General features: G+C 37.1%; 1 protein-coding gene across 8 annotated transcripts in view; it reads left to right on the forward strand.

Annotated features, from left to right (window-relative positions):
* The window catches only part of NAV3 (neuron navigator 3), a 619,023-nt gene that overhangs the window by 553,579 nt on the left and 47,609 nt on the right, over nucleotides 1-17,835 (forward strand). For all 8 annotated transcript variants that reach the window (XM_013963653.2, XM_013963652.2, XM_005679745.3 and 5 more), the window contains 2 exons: nucleotides 1,570-1,653; nucleotides 13,096-13,207. In XM_013963653.2, coding sequence (XP_013819107.2) covers nucleotides 1,570-1,653; nucleotides 13,096-13,207 — 196 coding nt within the window. The remainder of the gene's footprint in view (nucleotides 1-1,569; nucleotides 1,654-13,095; nucleotides 13,208-17,835) is intronic.

Raw genomic sequence — 17,835 nt, forward strand, 5'->3', positions numbered from 1 at the left:
CAAAGTGACTCAGTTTTACATATGCGACATTCTTTTTTATATATTTTTCCATTATGGTTTATTAAAGGATATTGAATAGTGTTCCATCTTCTATGCAGTAGGACCTCATTGTTTATCCACCTATATATAATAATTTACATCTGCTAATTCCTCACTCCCAGTTCTTCCCTCCTCCCACCCCCTCACCTTGGCAACATGTGTGTTCTCTATCTCTGTGAGTCTGTTTCTGGTTTGTAGATATATGGAAAGAGAATAGAATTGTATGCATGGACTGAAGATTAATTGCGTTTTCTACAAATTTTTTTTCTATATATTACAGTGTCTGAAAAAGAAAGGCATCCCAGGATAGACTCAGAGCTAGGAACAAAGATACTTTTGTATTAATATCATCCTGTTAATGGAAAGAACTTGTACATTCTAGCTGTTACCAATAAGGGAATAAATTTCTGGCTGTTACTCATAATGAAATAAACTTCTGGTGCCCTAACTCTTAGAACTCCTGTGACCCATTTGAAAATAGGTACCTCAGCCTTTCAGTTCTGGTAGGGTTACAAAGTGATTTATTTTAATTGCACCCTCTCACTCCTCTCTCTTTTACCTCTTATTTACTAAATTTCATAGTTTATTATAGGTGGAAGTTGTAAAATATTCTATACTTGAATCTCTTATGGGTGCAATAAAACTTGATCACATTGAGACAACATATCTGTGGTTCTACATCCAGCCACAGTGAGAGGCTGAAGCGTGTCTTCATGCTTAGTATTCTGAGGTTCAAGCCGTTGCATAATGGTGTGTCAGTAGAAACTCGCCTGTTTTAGAGCTGTAATAGGATTGTCAAATATCTCTTAATCATAAGAGTTATGGTTATGCACTGCACTGTGTATAATTCTCTGAGATTTAAAAGAGAACCCCAGAGCCACAAAAACTTAAATAAAATATGACCGAGTATTATCTCTCACTGGCCTACCTACACTTCCTTAGTGGGAGGGAATAAAGTAAAAATAAAAGCCCTTTTTATTGAAGAGAATTTGGAAGGAGAAGACAACTCTTTTCGATTGAATTCTTTGTAAGTAGGAAAAAAGGAAAGATAATGTTAGAGCTGTCAGCAGATGTCTGACACTTGGAGGAAGCATCATTTCAACAGAGGAGCTAACAGTATCTTCAGAGGTCATCGTGCAGGTATAAAATGTGAGGAACATTCTTCCATTGACTATTGCAGTGAGTTCCTCTTGGGCTTTGAGTCTAAAAACTTGGCAACTCAGAACTTTCTGGCAGGTGTCAAATCCTCTATGATATGCAAGTTAGAAGGTGTTATTATTTGCAAAATATCATTCCCTTTCAACTCACATTACATGTCGGGACTGAAACGCTGATTTTTAAGCTGAAGTTTGGAAATAATAGATGAAGATTTGTGTTAAAGGCAAGTCAGCACTGAAAGCCAGCTATGATAGTCATAGTACTTAAAGAATAAGAGTACCTGAAATTAAGCACTTTGGTAAAGTGAGGGGTTTTCATCCATCCACATAAGGTTCTGACATTTAAGATATGTTCCTTTCATTTTGTTCACAGGCTCATCTCGTAGCAGCTTTTGAAAAGAGTTTAGGGAATATGACTGGCCGACTGCAAAGCCTAACCATGACAGCGGAACAGAAGGTATGCTCAGGAATTGCCACTGGGACTTGCAATAAGGCAGCAAGTTGCATAGATGTGTAAATAACACCTGAGATGCAGCTCCTTAGAAATAATACTGAAAGGATCCATCCTAAGGTATATTGGGACTATGACAAGAGGATGCCTTTTCTTTTCAGATTTTAATTTAAAGACTTATGATTCAGATTAACCTATATTTGAGTGTGCGTGCACACACACACAAACACACACACACTCTCATATTCTTTCAAGGCAATCTATTATTTTCCTTCTGACAGGAACTATTGAAAGAATATCTAATGTTAAGAAACAAGAGACGAGTTACAATATTCTAGGAATAATTGTTAACACTGTTGACAGGAATTGTACGCTGACAATTATTTTCCCAAATTCATGGTCTATGTTGTAGACCATATTGTGGTCTGAGATACTCATGAAAAAGGCCTAAAATGGAGCTTAGGGCCTTTTCAAGGTAAGGAGCCTTAGGTTCCAGTATCCATGCAACAAGACACAGTCCTGTGTAATTGGGGAATAACAAGGATGTGTTGGCATCTGGGGATACTGTTTTTGAAATAAAGCTAAGTTACAGCAAAAGCTTTAAAATAAACTTAAGGATTTTACAGATTGGGAGAAGGAGTACTTAAAGAAAGAAACAGAGAAGTTGGTTCACAAAGGCAGAAATATCAAAAAGGTCTACATTAGATAGACACAATCTGGACACTTTCCATATGATCACCAGTAACTTACCTCTGGTCATGAATTTGGTGGCCCTAATCTGAATTCTTGGATGAATGTCTAAAAAGTCTCTAAAATTGTGTAGAAATAATTTTAAAAATCACATATGTGTAAAATGTGAGCAGATGTCCATGGTCTTCCTCTAATTTTCAAAGAAATCCATAACCCTAAGTTTGGGATAATTTCATAATCAGTACCTATATCTTTCCATGAGGATGGCTTTAGTTTTGGCTTCAGTTCTAGAAAGTATGGTTTGGCTTTAAAGAACTAGCATGTGTTACTGAGTTTTGTCAGTTTACCACGTTTTTTAAAAGTTAAGAAAAGGTGAACAGTTCAGTTAAACCGAAAGAGAAAATCAAATATGCCTATAGATGCCTGGTGTGAATATAAAACTATACTCTGCTTGCCCTTATCTTTCATTCTACTATTCAATAATCTATCCTGCCCGTGAAAGAGAACATCCTCTACCCCCGTCAAGTCTGTCCAAAAAGAGAAGATAACAAACCGCTTCAACCATAAATATAAATTTTATCTTAATCTTTTGGGAGGATACATATTTGCCATTCCACTAAATAATATAAGGACTCAGCAAACAGGATTACAAGGCCTTTTTGAGGGCAGCTTAGTGGTAACAATTATAAATATTAGAGTCCAGTAGCCTTGTTTAAATCTCGGTGAGGTCTGCCAAGAGCTGTAGAACCTTTCCTAATTCTCAACTTTATAATTTTGAAAGCGGGTGTTATAATACCTACCTCATTAAATCAATATGAGGAATAAGGGAGATATTATAATGTATCACAGGCAGTGAATAATCAACAAATGTAACCTTTCTTGATATTTTTCTTCTTTCTTCCATTAAAACAATGTAAGGTAAACCAAATGCATCGCTGGCTATGTGCCAGGCATATTGCTAGAAATCATGGAGAATATTTAAGTGTCAGTATCTTTAAGAAGTCAACATTGATATATTTTGCCTCTGCATATTTCCTTCAGCTCTGTTATATTTATAGGCAAAATTTCTCATGGAAATCAGAAGTATATACATGTATATTACTTTATAATGCCTATGATAAATTTCTAAATATTTTGCAGTCTATCTCTATACTACAAAGAATTGTAGTTCATATTATCCTTGAAGTAATATTGCCAAAATTGTAAAGCTTTCTTAGAATAGATCATAATGTCTGCAATTGCCCTTGACATTTTTTAACTGAAAATGGAATGATGGCTCTTTTAATTGAAAGCTATATACCCACAAAGCAATGTTCATTTTATTAACATTGGGTTTTTTAACATTAGCGTTATACTTTGTTAACAATGTTTACGTTATTAATCTGGGATTTATAACTTGCTTTTTCTCCAAAGTGATTTTAAGAATCTTATAAAATGTATTGGCTTATGATATAGCACAATTCAATGAGACAGAATCTATTGAAAACCAGCAGAGGAATGTATGTAACAAGGTGCTTGAGCCTAGGTAATACTGCCCCAAAGTAGTGATTTACTGAATTGAATTGATCTCAAAGAAGCTAAGGCACAAAGGGAGATTTCTTAGAATGTGTAGTTTTCATTTTCTGACCAGGAGAGCGTAATTTAGATTGAAGAGACACACTTACAGACACTGAATTCAAGGACAAATTTATTGTAAATTTTCTTAAATTGAGGTCATGAAATAACAAAAGAAAAAACTACTGTTCAAATAGGCATTTCTCTAAAAGCTGAGGGCATAACATTTAGTCATATTTCAGTAAAGCCATTTCTTCAGGGAGCTGAGATAAAAGGGCAGCTCTCTGGTGATCCAACAATCCTGAGGAAAAAAGAACAGATAATATAGAGCAGAAGTTTTGACACTCTCTTCTAGAATTCCAAGGTTCCTTTGTCCATTTAGTCATTCACCAAATTTATGTTGAACTTCTATTGTATATGAGATACTGTTTTAGCTACTGAGACTTCAGCAGTGAAATACAAACACACATACACACACACACACTTACATCCTAGTTAATAAGTGGTTATAATATAAAATAGAGTTCAAATTCTAGTACATGATAGATTATGATAAATTATGCATGATTTCAGATGAAGATAAGCACCACTGAAAAAATTTAAAGCTGAGAATCAGTATGCTGTACTGAGAAGCAAGGTGGAATGTTAACACATGAAGAGCTAAAAGCCAAGATGGTCACCTGTGCTTTGTTACCTAGTTAACAAATGGATGGACTACACTAACACTCAAATCCAAGACTCCTGCTTCAGGAGGATTTTTAATAATCATATGGGATTAATATCCTGAAAACTGTATCAAAATTTTAATTAGAAATAGCTCCCTTGAATAGTGTTCTAAGTTTCCTCCTTGTTTCCAAATGCCAAGTCACACTGATTCTCTTGCCAAATGTATGTGCCAAAACACTGCTTTTATATATGTGTAGCCTGGCTAAAAAAAAGGAAAAGCCCATGTATGAATAACTCGGGAGGCAGAAAATTATGAGGTACACTTAGAAATCTAACAGGATGATGCCCTGACTGTTTTCACAGAGAACCATTGCAATTTCATACTAGTTTGTTTAGTTTATAAGTAAATATTATGTATTTACTTATATTTTTATTTTTTTATTGAAGTGTAGTTGATTTACAATCTCTGATTTTTTCAGGTGTAGAGCAAAGTGATTCAGTTATATATAGTCATATAATACGTTACATCTTTTCTTTTCTAAATTCTTTTCCCTTGTAGGTCACTACAAAATATTGAGTATCGTTCCCTGTGCTATATATAGGCCCTAATTGATCATTTGTTTTATATAGGTAGTGTGTGTATGTTAATCCCAAACTCCTGTTTTTTCCCCCACCGCTTTCACGTTTAGTAACCATAAGTATGTTTTCCATGTCTATCGACCTAGTCACGCTAGTTTTATAAATGAAGTGGCACACAGAGGACACATGTCAGGCTCTGGGTGGATGAAAAAAAAATCAGGTGAGATGAAGGATGTAAGTCAGAGAGGAAGGAGCACCGTGGGTGAGAAGAGCAAGGAGGGAAATGAAGGGGAAAGGGAGGGAGTGTGTAGGGAAGTGTGGAACCAAGGCCTGAAAGATATCTAAGGAATTTGGTCTTTGGAAACAAGGAGCCATTCAAAGGTTTTCGACACCAAACTAACAGGATAAAAGATAGTTAATGCAGGTAAAACTCTTAACTACCTTTCCCGGTAGTTTCACAGCATTTCCAGTAGTTGCCAAAAGATCAAGCTTCCTGGATCGTTCAGTGGGTAAAGAATGCACCTGCAATTGAGGAGACGCAGGTTCAAACACTGGGTTGGGAAGAGCCCCTGAGGAGGAAATGGCCACCCACTCCAGCATTCTTGCCCGAAATATCCCATGGACACAGGAGCCTGGCAGGTTGCAGTCCAAAGGATTGCAAAAGTGTCAGACATGACTGAACACAAGACAAGATTCACATGTTACAGAAGAGTAAGTCTATAAATAGGAGTGGAGGTCCCAGGTGGCGCTAGTGGTAAAAAAAAACCTGCCTGCCAATGCAGGAGACGTAAGAAATGAGGGTTCGACCCCTGGGTTGGGAAGATTCCCTGAAAAAGGGAATGGCAACTCACTCCAGTCTTCGTGCCTGGAGAATCCCATGGACAGAAGAGCCTGGTGGGCTGTAGTCCCTGGGGTCACAAAGAGTTGGACACGACTGAAGCGACTTTGAATGCATGCATGCATGCATTCTGCTTAATTACTAAGTAGAAATAATTAAGATCATTGTCAATAATGTTTGCCTGTACAGTAATATTATGGCCGGGGTCCAGCCCCGGTGGATCCAGGGAATTTGACGGTGGGGACGGCGTCGGCGTTTTTGGAAAAACACATATTTAATCACAGATATAGAGAGATTAGAAACGGATAGTGTAGTAGGAAGATTAGTGGAGAAAAAGAGGCTGAATAACTTGGTCTACGTGGAATAGCATCCATGCTCCAGATGGGAATTCAGCCAGAGCAAGCCAAAACAGGAGCAAGAAAGAAGCGACATGGGGGAATCAGTCTTTCCGGAAACTGATCCGATTTCTTTATTTGGGGGTTTGCTTATATACCTTTTGTTACACATAGGGATGAATATAGAGTCACGTGGGAGTCAGCAGTCCTGACCTTTATCAAAATCAGGTGCTTCACATAAATGTATAAAAAAGGTACATCATCTTCTGGCCATGAGTGAGACCTGCTGACATTTTATGATCCTTTCTTTCTGATAACCAAAAAACTTATTTCTTCCAAGGGTGTTTTTTCTTAAACCAGGCACCACCCTCCAAATAAAGTTACATTCCTATAGGGTGAGGGTGTAGTGAGTTACAATCAAGAAAGGAATTTATTTAACCCAAGGTTAACATGATTAATCTTAAAGGTTAATACTTATTTCTCCTATATGCTTAAAGGTTAATGCTTATTTCTCCTATATGTTAGTTATATTCATTATAAGGGCAGGGAGCATGGAGATTTAGCAGCAAACATCAGCCCAACAAATGAAAATCCTTTCACCAATGCTCCCCTTAAGATCTATTTAGTCTTAAGATAGTGATAAAGTTACATTTTTACATAACAAGGAACAGTGATTTATAACAAAGCACAGTGATCTATTACAAAAGAGAAAATCCATTAACTCAAAAAGTCTAGTATTGCTAACCTTAAAAACTACTATATTTCCTTTTCTATATTCCAAATACATTGATTAATATAGTCCCAGGTGCCTAAGGATATGGAGGCCTGGCGGCAATCATTGACTCAACAAGAAGAAAAAGCCCTATGCTAATTAAGTCTCTCAAAATACTCCAAAACTCTCTGTGCTGTTTATGCTTAAGAGGTAGTAAACAATCATGTGGCAGGAGTATGGATAATCCTGTCACACAAGCTAGTCTGTCAGCAGAGAGGTTTGACCTGAGACATCCTTGTCCCACCCAGAGCAGGGAATTAGCAGCAATTACTGACACAACAAATGAAAAAACCCTTCACCAATATAATTCCCAACCAACCCACTATACTAATAATTTCCAACTCCCCAAAAGAATTTGCCTTTAGTAAGTCTAAAACATCTCATGCCTCTCGGATTGGGAGGCTGTAAACAATCACGTGTGGCCGGATGAACCTATACAGGCGGGCTAGATAACCTTCAGAGGAGTCCCTAAGCTGAAACACTCTTGTCACGCCCAGGAATTTTTATTGCCTTGGAGCTGCACGTTTACTCCTTCTCCGAGAGAAACGGTTATGGGGGAGAGCCCCCCGTAAAGTCAGAGGTGTAGGTGAGAGCATAAAACAGACTCTGGTTTTGGGGTTTAGATGCTCGGGAACAGGGGGTTTCCTGAGGCTTGATCACACCTTAGCGTATGCCAAGCCTCCTTCCTCATGACCTTTGCCATGGGCGGAGTTCCTCACGCTGGCCCCCGGCATATTATTTCTCAGTATTGCCTGATACCTACTGCTCAACAAATTGGAATGGTGACATAGTTTGAGCAAGAATTTTACCTGGATTTCAGGTCCTTGTCCCTTGACTAGTCCTTTTCTACCAAGATTGTTTAAAAGAATTAAGATCTAATGCCCTGAAGCCTTGTGATGAAGCAGTTATCTTTTCACTGCATCTAGAGTGGTACTAACAACGTACCAGCCTTGTCAGAATCGAAAAAAAAAAAATGTCACTCAAATTATTATTCAGGATTTTATTTTCTTATGCTACAATAAAGGTCATCAAAATGGTAAGAATTCTGCAAATCTATATGAAATTTTTATACAGCTACTGCTGTTTTGCTGTCCTTGAAAATTTACTAAGGCTGTGTACTCACGAATCACTTCTTTATATCTAGTGCCAGAGCTGGTTAGAACATATATTAAGGTGTGGTCGGTTAGTCTTGTTACAAGGTCAGAGCACGACAGAGAAATGTATTTTTGTCTGAGTGTTGGAGCTCAGATATTGATCTTTATGCCAAGTATGATGTCTAGGGTTTGCTTCTTCTTACTTCTGTGAAACTGCTTTTTTGGATAGCTAGATGAATATACACTTAAATGCTAAAATAGAAAATTCAAAAGCAACTCTCTGGAAGTGGTTAACATAAAAGCTAAAATTTTAGTTGAATTGGGTATTTTACATTAATTCCTCCTAGCTCATGTTAAAATATTTATATCTAGAAATGTTTTTTAAAAAATTTATCACTAGACTCAGAAAATTCGTTCATTAGCCTTTTAGGGTGCAGCATAATTTGAATCCACAAGTTACTTATAGATTCAAGTTGCTACTGGGGTTTGATGAGTTCAGTTCACTTAGAACCAGGAATGGCCAGATTCATTTGGTAGAAAACCTCATGGTATTTCAAGACATACACACAAGGGAATGGCAAGTGGGACATGTTCAAAGAACATGTCTGATAGCTAATATGTCCTCTAATAGCTCAATAATATGGAATTAATTGTGTCAATATGGGGAAGCAAAAGGCAGGTTTAATGGAAAAATTTTAATAACCTTGCCTAGAAGTTCTGGTTGGTTGATAAGATTTGTTGCCAAGCTGTGGGATTCTCAACAAGGCCTGTCCAGGAGAAATTTGGAAAGAAGTCAGATGTAGTTAGGAAATTAGGTTGGAAAAACACCAAGCAAGGCTAGTGTTCTGACACAATATTTGATCATTTTATTTTGAAACATTTAAAATCTGACCATGATAACTTGTTTTGCCTCAGATATGTATACAACACAGTTAGAAAAGATATTGACTCCATCTAACCTCTTTTACACAAGAAACTGTCCTAGAATATTGAAATCTTACATGGCAAGTTTGTGTTTGAGGCATTATCTTGAAAGGCTCATTGTAGGTAAATAAAATTTTAGTTCAGTTTTCACATTTTAAAGTATCAGTTTTGATAAGTGGGACGTATAAACAAAATACTATCTGATCATCTTATTCCCAAGACCCTCTGCAGAGTTACTCTAGGCCCAAAACTGCTGAATTGGAGAAATAGACTTCAGATTCATCTCTTGATGGTGTATACGTTTTCTAGGTTCTTTCTGAAGGCTTAAAAGGGATACTCAAAACTTAAATATCTTCTATTAAGTCACCTTTAAAATGAAAAAGAGTATGTTAATATATTTCAGATTATCAAAGAATTTTATAGTTGGATATCGCTGGAACTCACTTCTAATTATTTTTCTCATTCACTCTCTCCCTACCATGGCCAAAATAAATACAGATACCATAGTTGTACTTAGAGGCAGTGTTGCAAGTTCCATGAATTATAGACATCTTAGAAAATATGTAGCTTAAGAAATGTGAAAAATCAACTATAATCAAAAGGGGAAAGAAGAACACTAGAAGTAAGCTATTTAAAAGATTGCTGTCTCAGTGAAGTTTTGAAATGCTTTATATTCATTTCTATACATTTTTAAAAAGAGAGAAGGAAAAAACTTACTTTGTTGCCACCCAAAGGATATGATTCTGCTGATTTAGCTATATTGAGACTTTTGTTTTATAATGAATGATAAGGTTTTGATGTTTTTAGAATATGGCATCTATTTGATGAGACACCCTCTTGTTTAAATATGCAGTACAGTTGAATTTTTTCATCATTCTTTGAAGGGAAGAAACATCTGTTTAATATAGACCAGACATTTGAACAAAATCATTCCAACACTTATTGAGATCAGATCGTAAGTCAGATGAAAAGAAAAACTCTTCAATAGCTAACTACACTCAATGCATTAAATGGTCTGGACATATAGAGAAGAAACTTTTTCATTTTTCCTCAAAAGAAAACTTGTGTCATTGTGTATAAAGATACTTCACCGTAGTCTTTAGGGGTGAAGAAGGATATTCAAAGCACAGGAAGAAATCACATGGAAAGGCTCAGAGAAAAATATGTGCTAATTTGAGTTATGGTGAGGGTGGGTCTCATTAACAGAAGTAAGAAAAAAGGGATTTGGGAAGATATGGAGAGTTAACTAGTTCAAATTTGAACAGACTATCAGTGTAGAATTTAGCTACTTTGTTTATTTAAAGTCAATGTGACATTTTATAGGTACTTGCTTATACTTACAAAGTTCTCCTGAGGAAGTACTGAGTTTGGCTAAACTAATTTATTCATAGATGTGATTTTCCCATACATATAATGGAATATTTCTTACATAGTTATTCTTCCTTTGGGCTTACTGTGCCACCCTGAGTGATTACTACCCTGCCAATAGCTGTTGTTTTTAAAAAGATACTTAAGATTTTAGAATGTGATCATTCTATTTCATTAAACACAGTTTTCTGAAAAAATCAGTATTACCTGAACATTCTACTTCTAATTAAAAAAAAAATAATAGTTTCTAGAAGAGATTTCTCTAGAAAAGAACAAAATTTGAAATAAATGAAACAAGTCAACCAACCCATAAAATTAAGCTAAATTTTTAAACATTTATATAAGATTTAATTTTCATTTTTTCCTCTTTTAACCTAAAGGCAAACATTTTAGCACTGTTGATTTTAAATTCAAGAGTGAAAATCTGAGTTTAATTAAAATTTAACATGCATGCTAGTTATAAAATTACTTAAATTATGTGATTCATTAAATATGCACTATAGGTGTTCTTTTGTGAATATATTTCTGGTAAAAGCAGAATAAATTTCCAATAAATATTTTATCACTTGGGAGATTTATTTTAAATGGGAAGCGTATTAAATTTTGGTAAAATAATCTATTACTAGTTGGACAATGGGCAAAATATAGATAGAAGTTGGAGAGACTGAAAAAATATGACAAATTGTAATAGATTTTTGGTCACAGTATTGGTAATTTTCACAAACATGTTCTTTCTCCTTTATGACAAATAAACGCAAGTGAAATTACAGTCAAATATTTGAGGATCCATGTGTGAATCCAGGAGGTCACTACTGATTTTCTATTAGGAGATTCTTTGATTTATAAGCTATTAAAAGTCTATAAGAGGGTGTTTTTTTAATGCCTGTCTTCTAGGAATATGCCAGATACTCAAGGAAAATAGACATATGAGGTGCTGAGTATCTGTTCTGAACTTGGATATCATTTCAATTAGCACCATCCATCTTTTTTTAAAAAAGTGTTGAAGGCTGGAATAGCCATTGGATATTCCCATGCATGAAGCAGTTTTCTTCAGTGGCACTTATCATGACCCTGCTGTTTTTCATGCATACGTTAGGTAGGGATAAACTGCTTACCACTGAGTGAAGGACTCAAATGCAGTTCTTTGGCTTTCTGCCAAAGATACTGGAAGAAATATGAATGACAAATATATTATGGAGGAATTCTCCTCCTAAGAGGTCCACAGGATTCTAATTTTTAGGATTGCTATCACAGCCAGGGATGCTCCGTGTTTTTGTGCTCCTGATGGAAACACTGCTTTCGCTGAAACAACACTCCAGTTCCTGGTTGTTGTTGCTGCTTCTGTTATCTTCCTTATAGTGAGTCCTTTATTTCTAGTAAAGATATGCATTTAAATAACCATGGATGATGAAATTTAGACAAGAATTTTCATTGAGACGTAGCTTAAAGTTACCCTAAATTCAATTAAAAAACGGTGGTGGTGATGGTTTAGTTGCTAAGTTGTGTCCGACTCTTGCGACCCCATGGACTGTAGCTTGAGAGACTCCTCTGTCCATGGGATTCTCCAGGCAAGAGTACTGGAATGGGTTGCTATTTCCTTCTCCAGGGCATCTTCCTGACCCAGTGATCAAACCCCTGTCTTCTGTATCTCCTACACTGCAGGCAGATTCCTTGGCTGAGCTACGAGGGAAGTCCCAATAAGGAAATAAATGTCATAACATTTTTATTTGTAAGCTTTTTAAATAATTTAACTATTTTAAGGACTATATGTTACATATATTTCTATTCAGTTTTTAAAAATTCCTGTATTTCTTTGGCTTGCTGAAGCTAGGTCTTTATACTAGGAATTTTATTTGCCTGAAAAGTGCCCAAATCTAAGATGACCTTGATATGATAGCAGCTTTAATACTATGGGATTCAATAGGAGTGACTTAGGAATGAATTCCAGGTTTTGTTACTGAATATAAAAGTCTCTGTTTCCCAGATGCAAAACAGATGGGAAAACCTAAAATCACTCATCTGACAAAACCTCGGGGTTTCCAATTAACAGTACATGCACTGTGATATGCTTTTCGGTAGTAGTAAAAGTTTGGTATCTAGATGAGCAATGTGCTGTCTTGTTTTAGGTCACACTGGTCAGCTTTGGGCGCATGCATACTCAGTCGTGTTTGACTCTTTGTGACCCTATGGACTGTAGCCTGCCAGGCTCCTCTGTCCATGGGATTCTTCAGGCAAGAATACTAGAGTAGGTTACCATTTCCTCCTCCAAGGGCCTTCCTGACCCAAGGATCGAACCCGCATCTCCTGTGCCTTCTGCATTGGCAGGTGGATTCTTTACCACCCGGAAGCCCTCAGTTTGGGTACCCTTTTAGACAGATAAAGACTATTCAGATCACATTTGTAAGAGAATAACCAAAACATTATTTTTAAATTCTCTATTAGATTTAGCTTCTTACATTTACAAGTAAAAGATTGTAGGATACAGCTTAGAAGGTCAGCCAAGCATCTGGATCTCCCAGGACAGCAGCGCTACATAAAACCAAGCTCATTAGATAGTGAGCTGTGAATAAAAGTGGTTTGTTCTTCTCTCTAAAGTATTAAAGCTTCTAAATTCTGTTTGTTTCACAGGAGTCTGAGCTGATAGAACTAAGAGAAACCATTGAAATGCTGAAGGCCCAGAACTCTGCTGCCCAGGCAGCCATTCAGGGAGCACTGAATGGTCCTGACCACCCTCCCAAAGGTATATTTAGAAATCTTGCCATTTTTTCATGCAATCTGATAGGCGTCTATTTTTCTTAATTAGAGCAAAGCTGCTTTTACTCAGTCACACTGCATTTGATAATATGTGAATTGCTGTTATTCAGAATCTCAGAGTTAAAGAACAGTAGCCTTCAGTATCAAACTGACGTTAGGAACTGGCTCCTACGTTCGAACTCTTCTCTCCTCTTGATTTGGTGAAGTTGGGTCTAGAGAGATTAGGTAACGCAATCATATCTACCATTGAGCAAAACAAACCAGGGAAGGAATACGGAAATTTAGATCTTTATGTAAAAAGATAGCAATCAATATGGTGAAGTAGTGGGTATTGGGAGCAACTTGATCTGTGTGGTTCAGTTCAGTCGCTCAGTCGTGTCCGACTCTTTGTGACCCCATGAACCACAGCACTCCAGGCCTCCCTGTCCATCACCAGCTCCCAGAGTTTACCGAAACTCCTGTGTGGGGGCAATAAGAAAAATATTTTTTGTGGAAAACTTAAAAATGGTAAGAAAATGGACTAAAAGTTGGTGTGTTTTTAATTATTACTGTGCTTCAGCAGGGCTTTCAAGGTGGCTCATTGGTAAAGAATCCACCTGCCAGTACAGGAGACAAAGCTTCAGTGCCTGGGTTGCGAAGATCCCTTGGAGAAGGAAATGGCAACCCACTCCAGTATTCTTGCCTGGGAAATTCCATGGACAGAGGAGCCTGGTGGGCTACAGTCCATGGGGTCACAAAAGAGTCAGACCCAACCTAGTAACTAAACAGCAACAATGCTTCAACAATCTTAAACAATGATAACATAATCTTTTTTGCCACCACCTCCACCCCTTTGACTGCCATTGAAGAAATACTCTGTGACAATGTCATGCCATTTTTCTCTTTATGTAAGTTCTGCTTATTCTCAGTCTTTTTTAAGTAGCATTCAATATGCTCAGCTCTTACCAGCTGACAAATGCTTTCTTAAATCCTGAGTGCTCTATCATCTCTCTTCCCTTTTCCAGATGAATTTTGGGAATGTTTGATAGAATTGTTCAGTGTCTTTAACAGCCAGTCATACTTCAGACACTGGAGTGTGGTTTTTCTTTCCACTACTCCACCGAAACTGTTCTTTCCATCATCAATAAGGACTTACATAACTCTAAATCCAGTACATTTAAAATTCTTACTATATTTATCATAAAAGTAGCATTTGATACTGATATCCACTCCATCCTGCTTGAAACATTCACTTCTGATGCTCATTACATGCATCTTCTTATTTTTCTATGATTTTTGAAAGTTTCCTTCACAGTTTCTCTTGTAGAGTCACTTGTTTGTTGCATTTGTTAAGTATTGATGTTTCTTAGAGCCCAGTCCTAAGCTCTCTTCCATTATGATTTTATACATTTTATGATTCTCTTCATCCTATCTAAATTTTTATACAAGCCCATCTAATACTCTCTCTATAATTATTGTTAATGTGTTGATAACCGTCAAATAGATCTCTCCGGGGCAGGCTCATCTCTTGAGTCACACGTCTGTAAGTCCAGCTGCTAAACAGGGAACCCTATCTGGTTATCTCTGGATGTGTGTTTGTCACCTGAAACTCGGCATCTCTAAATTTGAACTTGTCTTCTCCCTTCTCAGGCCTGTTTATGCCTTCAATGCTGCTTTCTCGGTCAAAAGCATCGCCATCCTTCCATATTAGCAGAAATCCTCCTCTGCTCACTCAGCAAATCACTAAGTTCTGTTGACCCCACCCCTTAAAGATCTCTCATTTCCATTTCTCTGATCCTATTGCCATTCCTCATCTCCCCCCTGAACTGCGGCCACAAGCTCCTCAATAGCCTTCCTGCTCTGTGACTTTCGCCTCTTTGTACCATTCTTCACACTGAGACCAGAGCAGTGGTCTACAGGATCCATCTAACAGGTATCCTGTTGCCTTGAGATAAAATACAGACTCCGTAACATGACATACTCTCTCCTTGCCAGTGTTGTTTATTCAACAAGCATTTAATGATCATCATTTATGTTCTAGATATTTTGGACCTTATGTCTTGCATTTTGTCATTTCAGGCTTTAGCTGGCCTGAACTTCTTTCAGTTCTTCAGAAGCTCTTTACATATTCTGTTTATTCTGGTTGGCACTTTCTACAGTGTTTGTTCAGCATAAAAACCTTCTGAGATCTTGCGAGGGTTAGCTTAAACATACCACCTTGGGGCTTCCCTGTTAGCTCAGTTGGTAAAGAATCTGCCTGCAATGTAGGAGACCCTGGTTTGATTCCTGGGTTGGGAAGATCCACTGGAAAAGGGATAGGCCCACTCCAGTATTTCTGGGCTTCCCTGGTGACTCAGCTGGTGAAGAATCCACCTGCAATGCAGGAGACCTGGTTCCGATCCCTGGGTTGGGAAGATCCTCTGCAGAAGGGAAAGGCTACCCTCTCTAGTATTCTGGCCTGGAGAATTCCACGGACTGTATAGTCCATGGGGTTGCAAAGAGTTGGAAACAACTGGGCGACTTTCACTTCACTTTCACATACCTCCTTGACTCTCAAACTATATGAAGTCCCTTTGTGATATGTTTTTGAAAATAACTGTAGTTCCCTTACAAAATTTGCATTACACTTTGGTGCCTTCATTTATTTATGGTCTACCTTTCCTGATTGATAGCAGGGTGGTTTGTTTTCTTAATACTAAATCCTGGCCATGTTGATGGCTTGTACATGAAAGGGGCTTATTCAAATTTTATAGAAAATATAATTTTTAAAAACAAAATTTAAGTTTGGGCAAAATAATTATATAAAGTGAGATATACTGAAATTAAAAGAAAAACTAATTCTCTAGGGGCTACTTCTGTTAAGAATTTAGCAACTTTCCATGTGGGGGAGTTAATTTATATGCAGCATGGAAAATTACTGCATATTTAAAGCTTATCTTAGAGCTATAATAAAGCAGCTTATGTTCTAAATCTTCATGTTGTAAATAGGTCCAGAAGGGATTTTAAAAGGCTTAATCCCTTCCTTACTGTGGTGCAAGATACTGAAGTAAAACTTTCTGAAAAGATTCATTTTATCTCAGGCAACAGGTAGCTTAATGTCTACTGGAATTGAAATATAGGAATTCCTTTGCTCAGATATGTGAGAGGGTTGACTAAAATGAACAAAAGGATAATGATTACTATACAAATTGGTCAAGAAAGATTAAATAATAGTTTTTAGATTAAATAAAAGTTTAAACTAATAAAAACAAGTAGTTATAAAGGATTGAATGTATATAGGATATTCAGATTAATATTAAAACTCAGTGTTACACTGAATGAATTGTAAGAATATATTTATTCAATAATTACTTGTTGATAGCCTACCATATGATATACTCTGTATAAAGCCCTCAATATATAATGGTAGGCCAACTAAACAGTCTTTCTCAACATTTAACTTTTAATCTTAAAGGAAAGCAGAAATAAAGAATTGTTGTGATCATTAGTGTAGCTGAATGTGCATATAAAACAGTTATAAGTTATAAAATGGACAAGAATATGTGCCCTGGAGAGGACGGGTACCAGGGAACCTACTCCGGTCACAGTCAAGGAAGTCCTTTACCAGAGAGTAATGTATAAGGGGAAACCCAAGAATTAATTGTCAAGGCAGATTTTAAATACTGACAGAAAAGCGTTCCATAAGGGTCTTAAGACAGAAGAGATCCAAGCCTTTCTGGAACTGACCCCAAGAATATAATGATCAAAGGTGAAATAAAAGAGAGATGAGTACTGACCAGATGACTTAGGGAGGGGTCTGTAGGCCATGTTTAAGAGCTGGAATGTTTTCTATTCTTGCTGAAATGGGAATCTACTGGGAATTCTTAGATAAGAGAGTGATGGTAAGATTTTTATTTTTTTTTAATTTATTTATTAATTTTTAACTTCACAATATTATAGTGGTTTTGCCATACATTAACATGAATCAGCCATGGGTGTACGTGTGTTCCCCATCCTGAACCCCCCTCCCACCTCCCTCCCCGTACCATCCCTCTGGCTCATCCCAGTGCACCAGCCCCGAGCACCCTGTATGATGCATCAAGCCTGGACTGGCGATCTGTTTCACATATGATAATATACATGTTTCAATGCCATTCTCCCAAATCGTCCCACCCTCGCCCTCTCCCACAGAGTCCAAAAGACTGTTCTATACATCTGTGTCTCTTTTGCTGTCTCTCATACAGTGTTATCGTTACCATCTTTCTAAATTCCATATATTTGTATTATTTATTGGTGTTTTTCTTTCTGGCTTACTTCACTCTGTATAAGGCTCCAGTTTCATCCACCTCATTAGAACCGATTCAAATGTATTCTTTTTAATGGCTGAGTAATATTCCATTGTGTATATGTACCGCAGCTTTCTTATCCATTCATCTGCTGATGGACATCTAGGCTGCTTCCATGTCCTGGCTATTGTAAACAGTGCTGCAATGAACATTGGGGTACACGTGTCTCTTTCAATTCTGGTTTCCTCGGTGTGTATGCCCAGCAGTGGGATTGCTGGGTCATAAGGCAGTTCTATTTCCAGGTTTTTAAGGAATCTCCACAGTGTTCTCCATAGTGGCTGTACTAGTGTGCATTCCCACCAACAGTGTA

The sequence above is a fragment of the Capra hircus genome, chromosome 5 (genome assembly GCF_001704415.2).
Source record: "Capra hircus breed San Clemente chromosome 5, ASM170441v1, whole genome shotgun sequence".
Classification (NCBI taxonomy): domain Eukaryota; kingdom Metazoa; phylum Chordata; class Mammalia; order Artiodactyla; family Bovidae; genus Capra; species Capra hircus.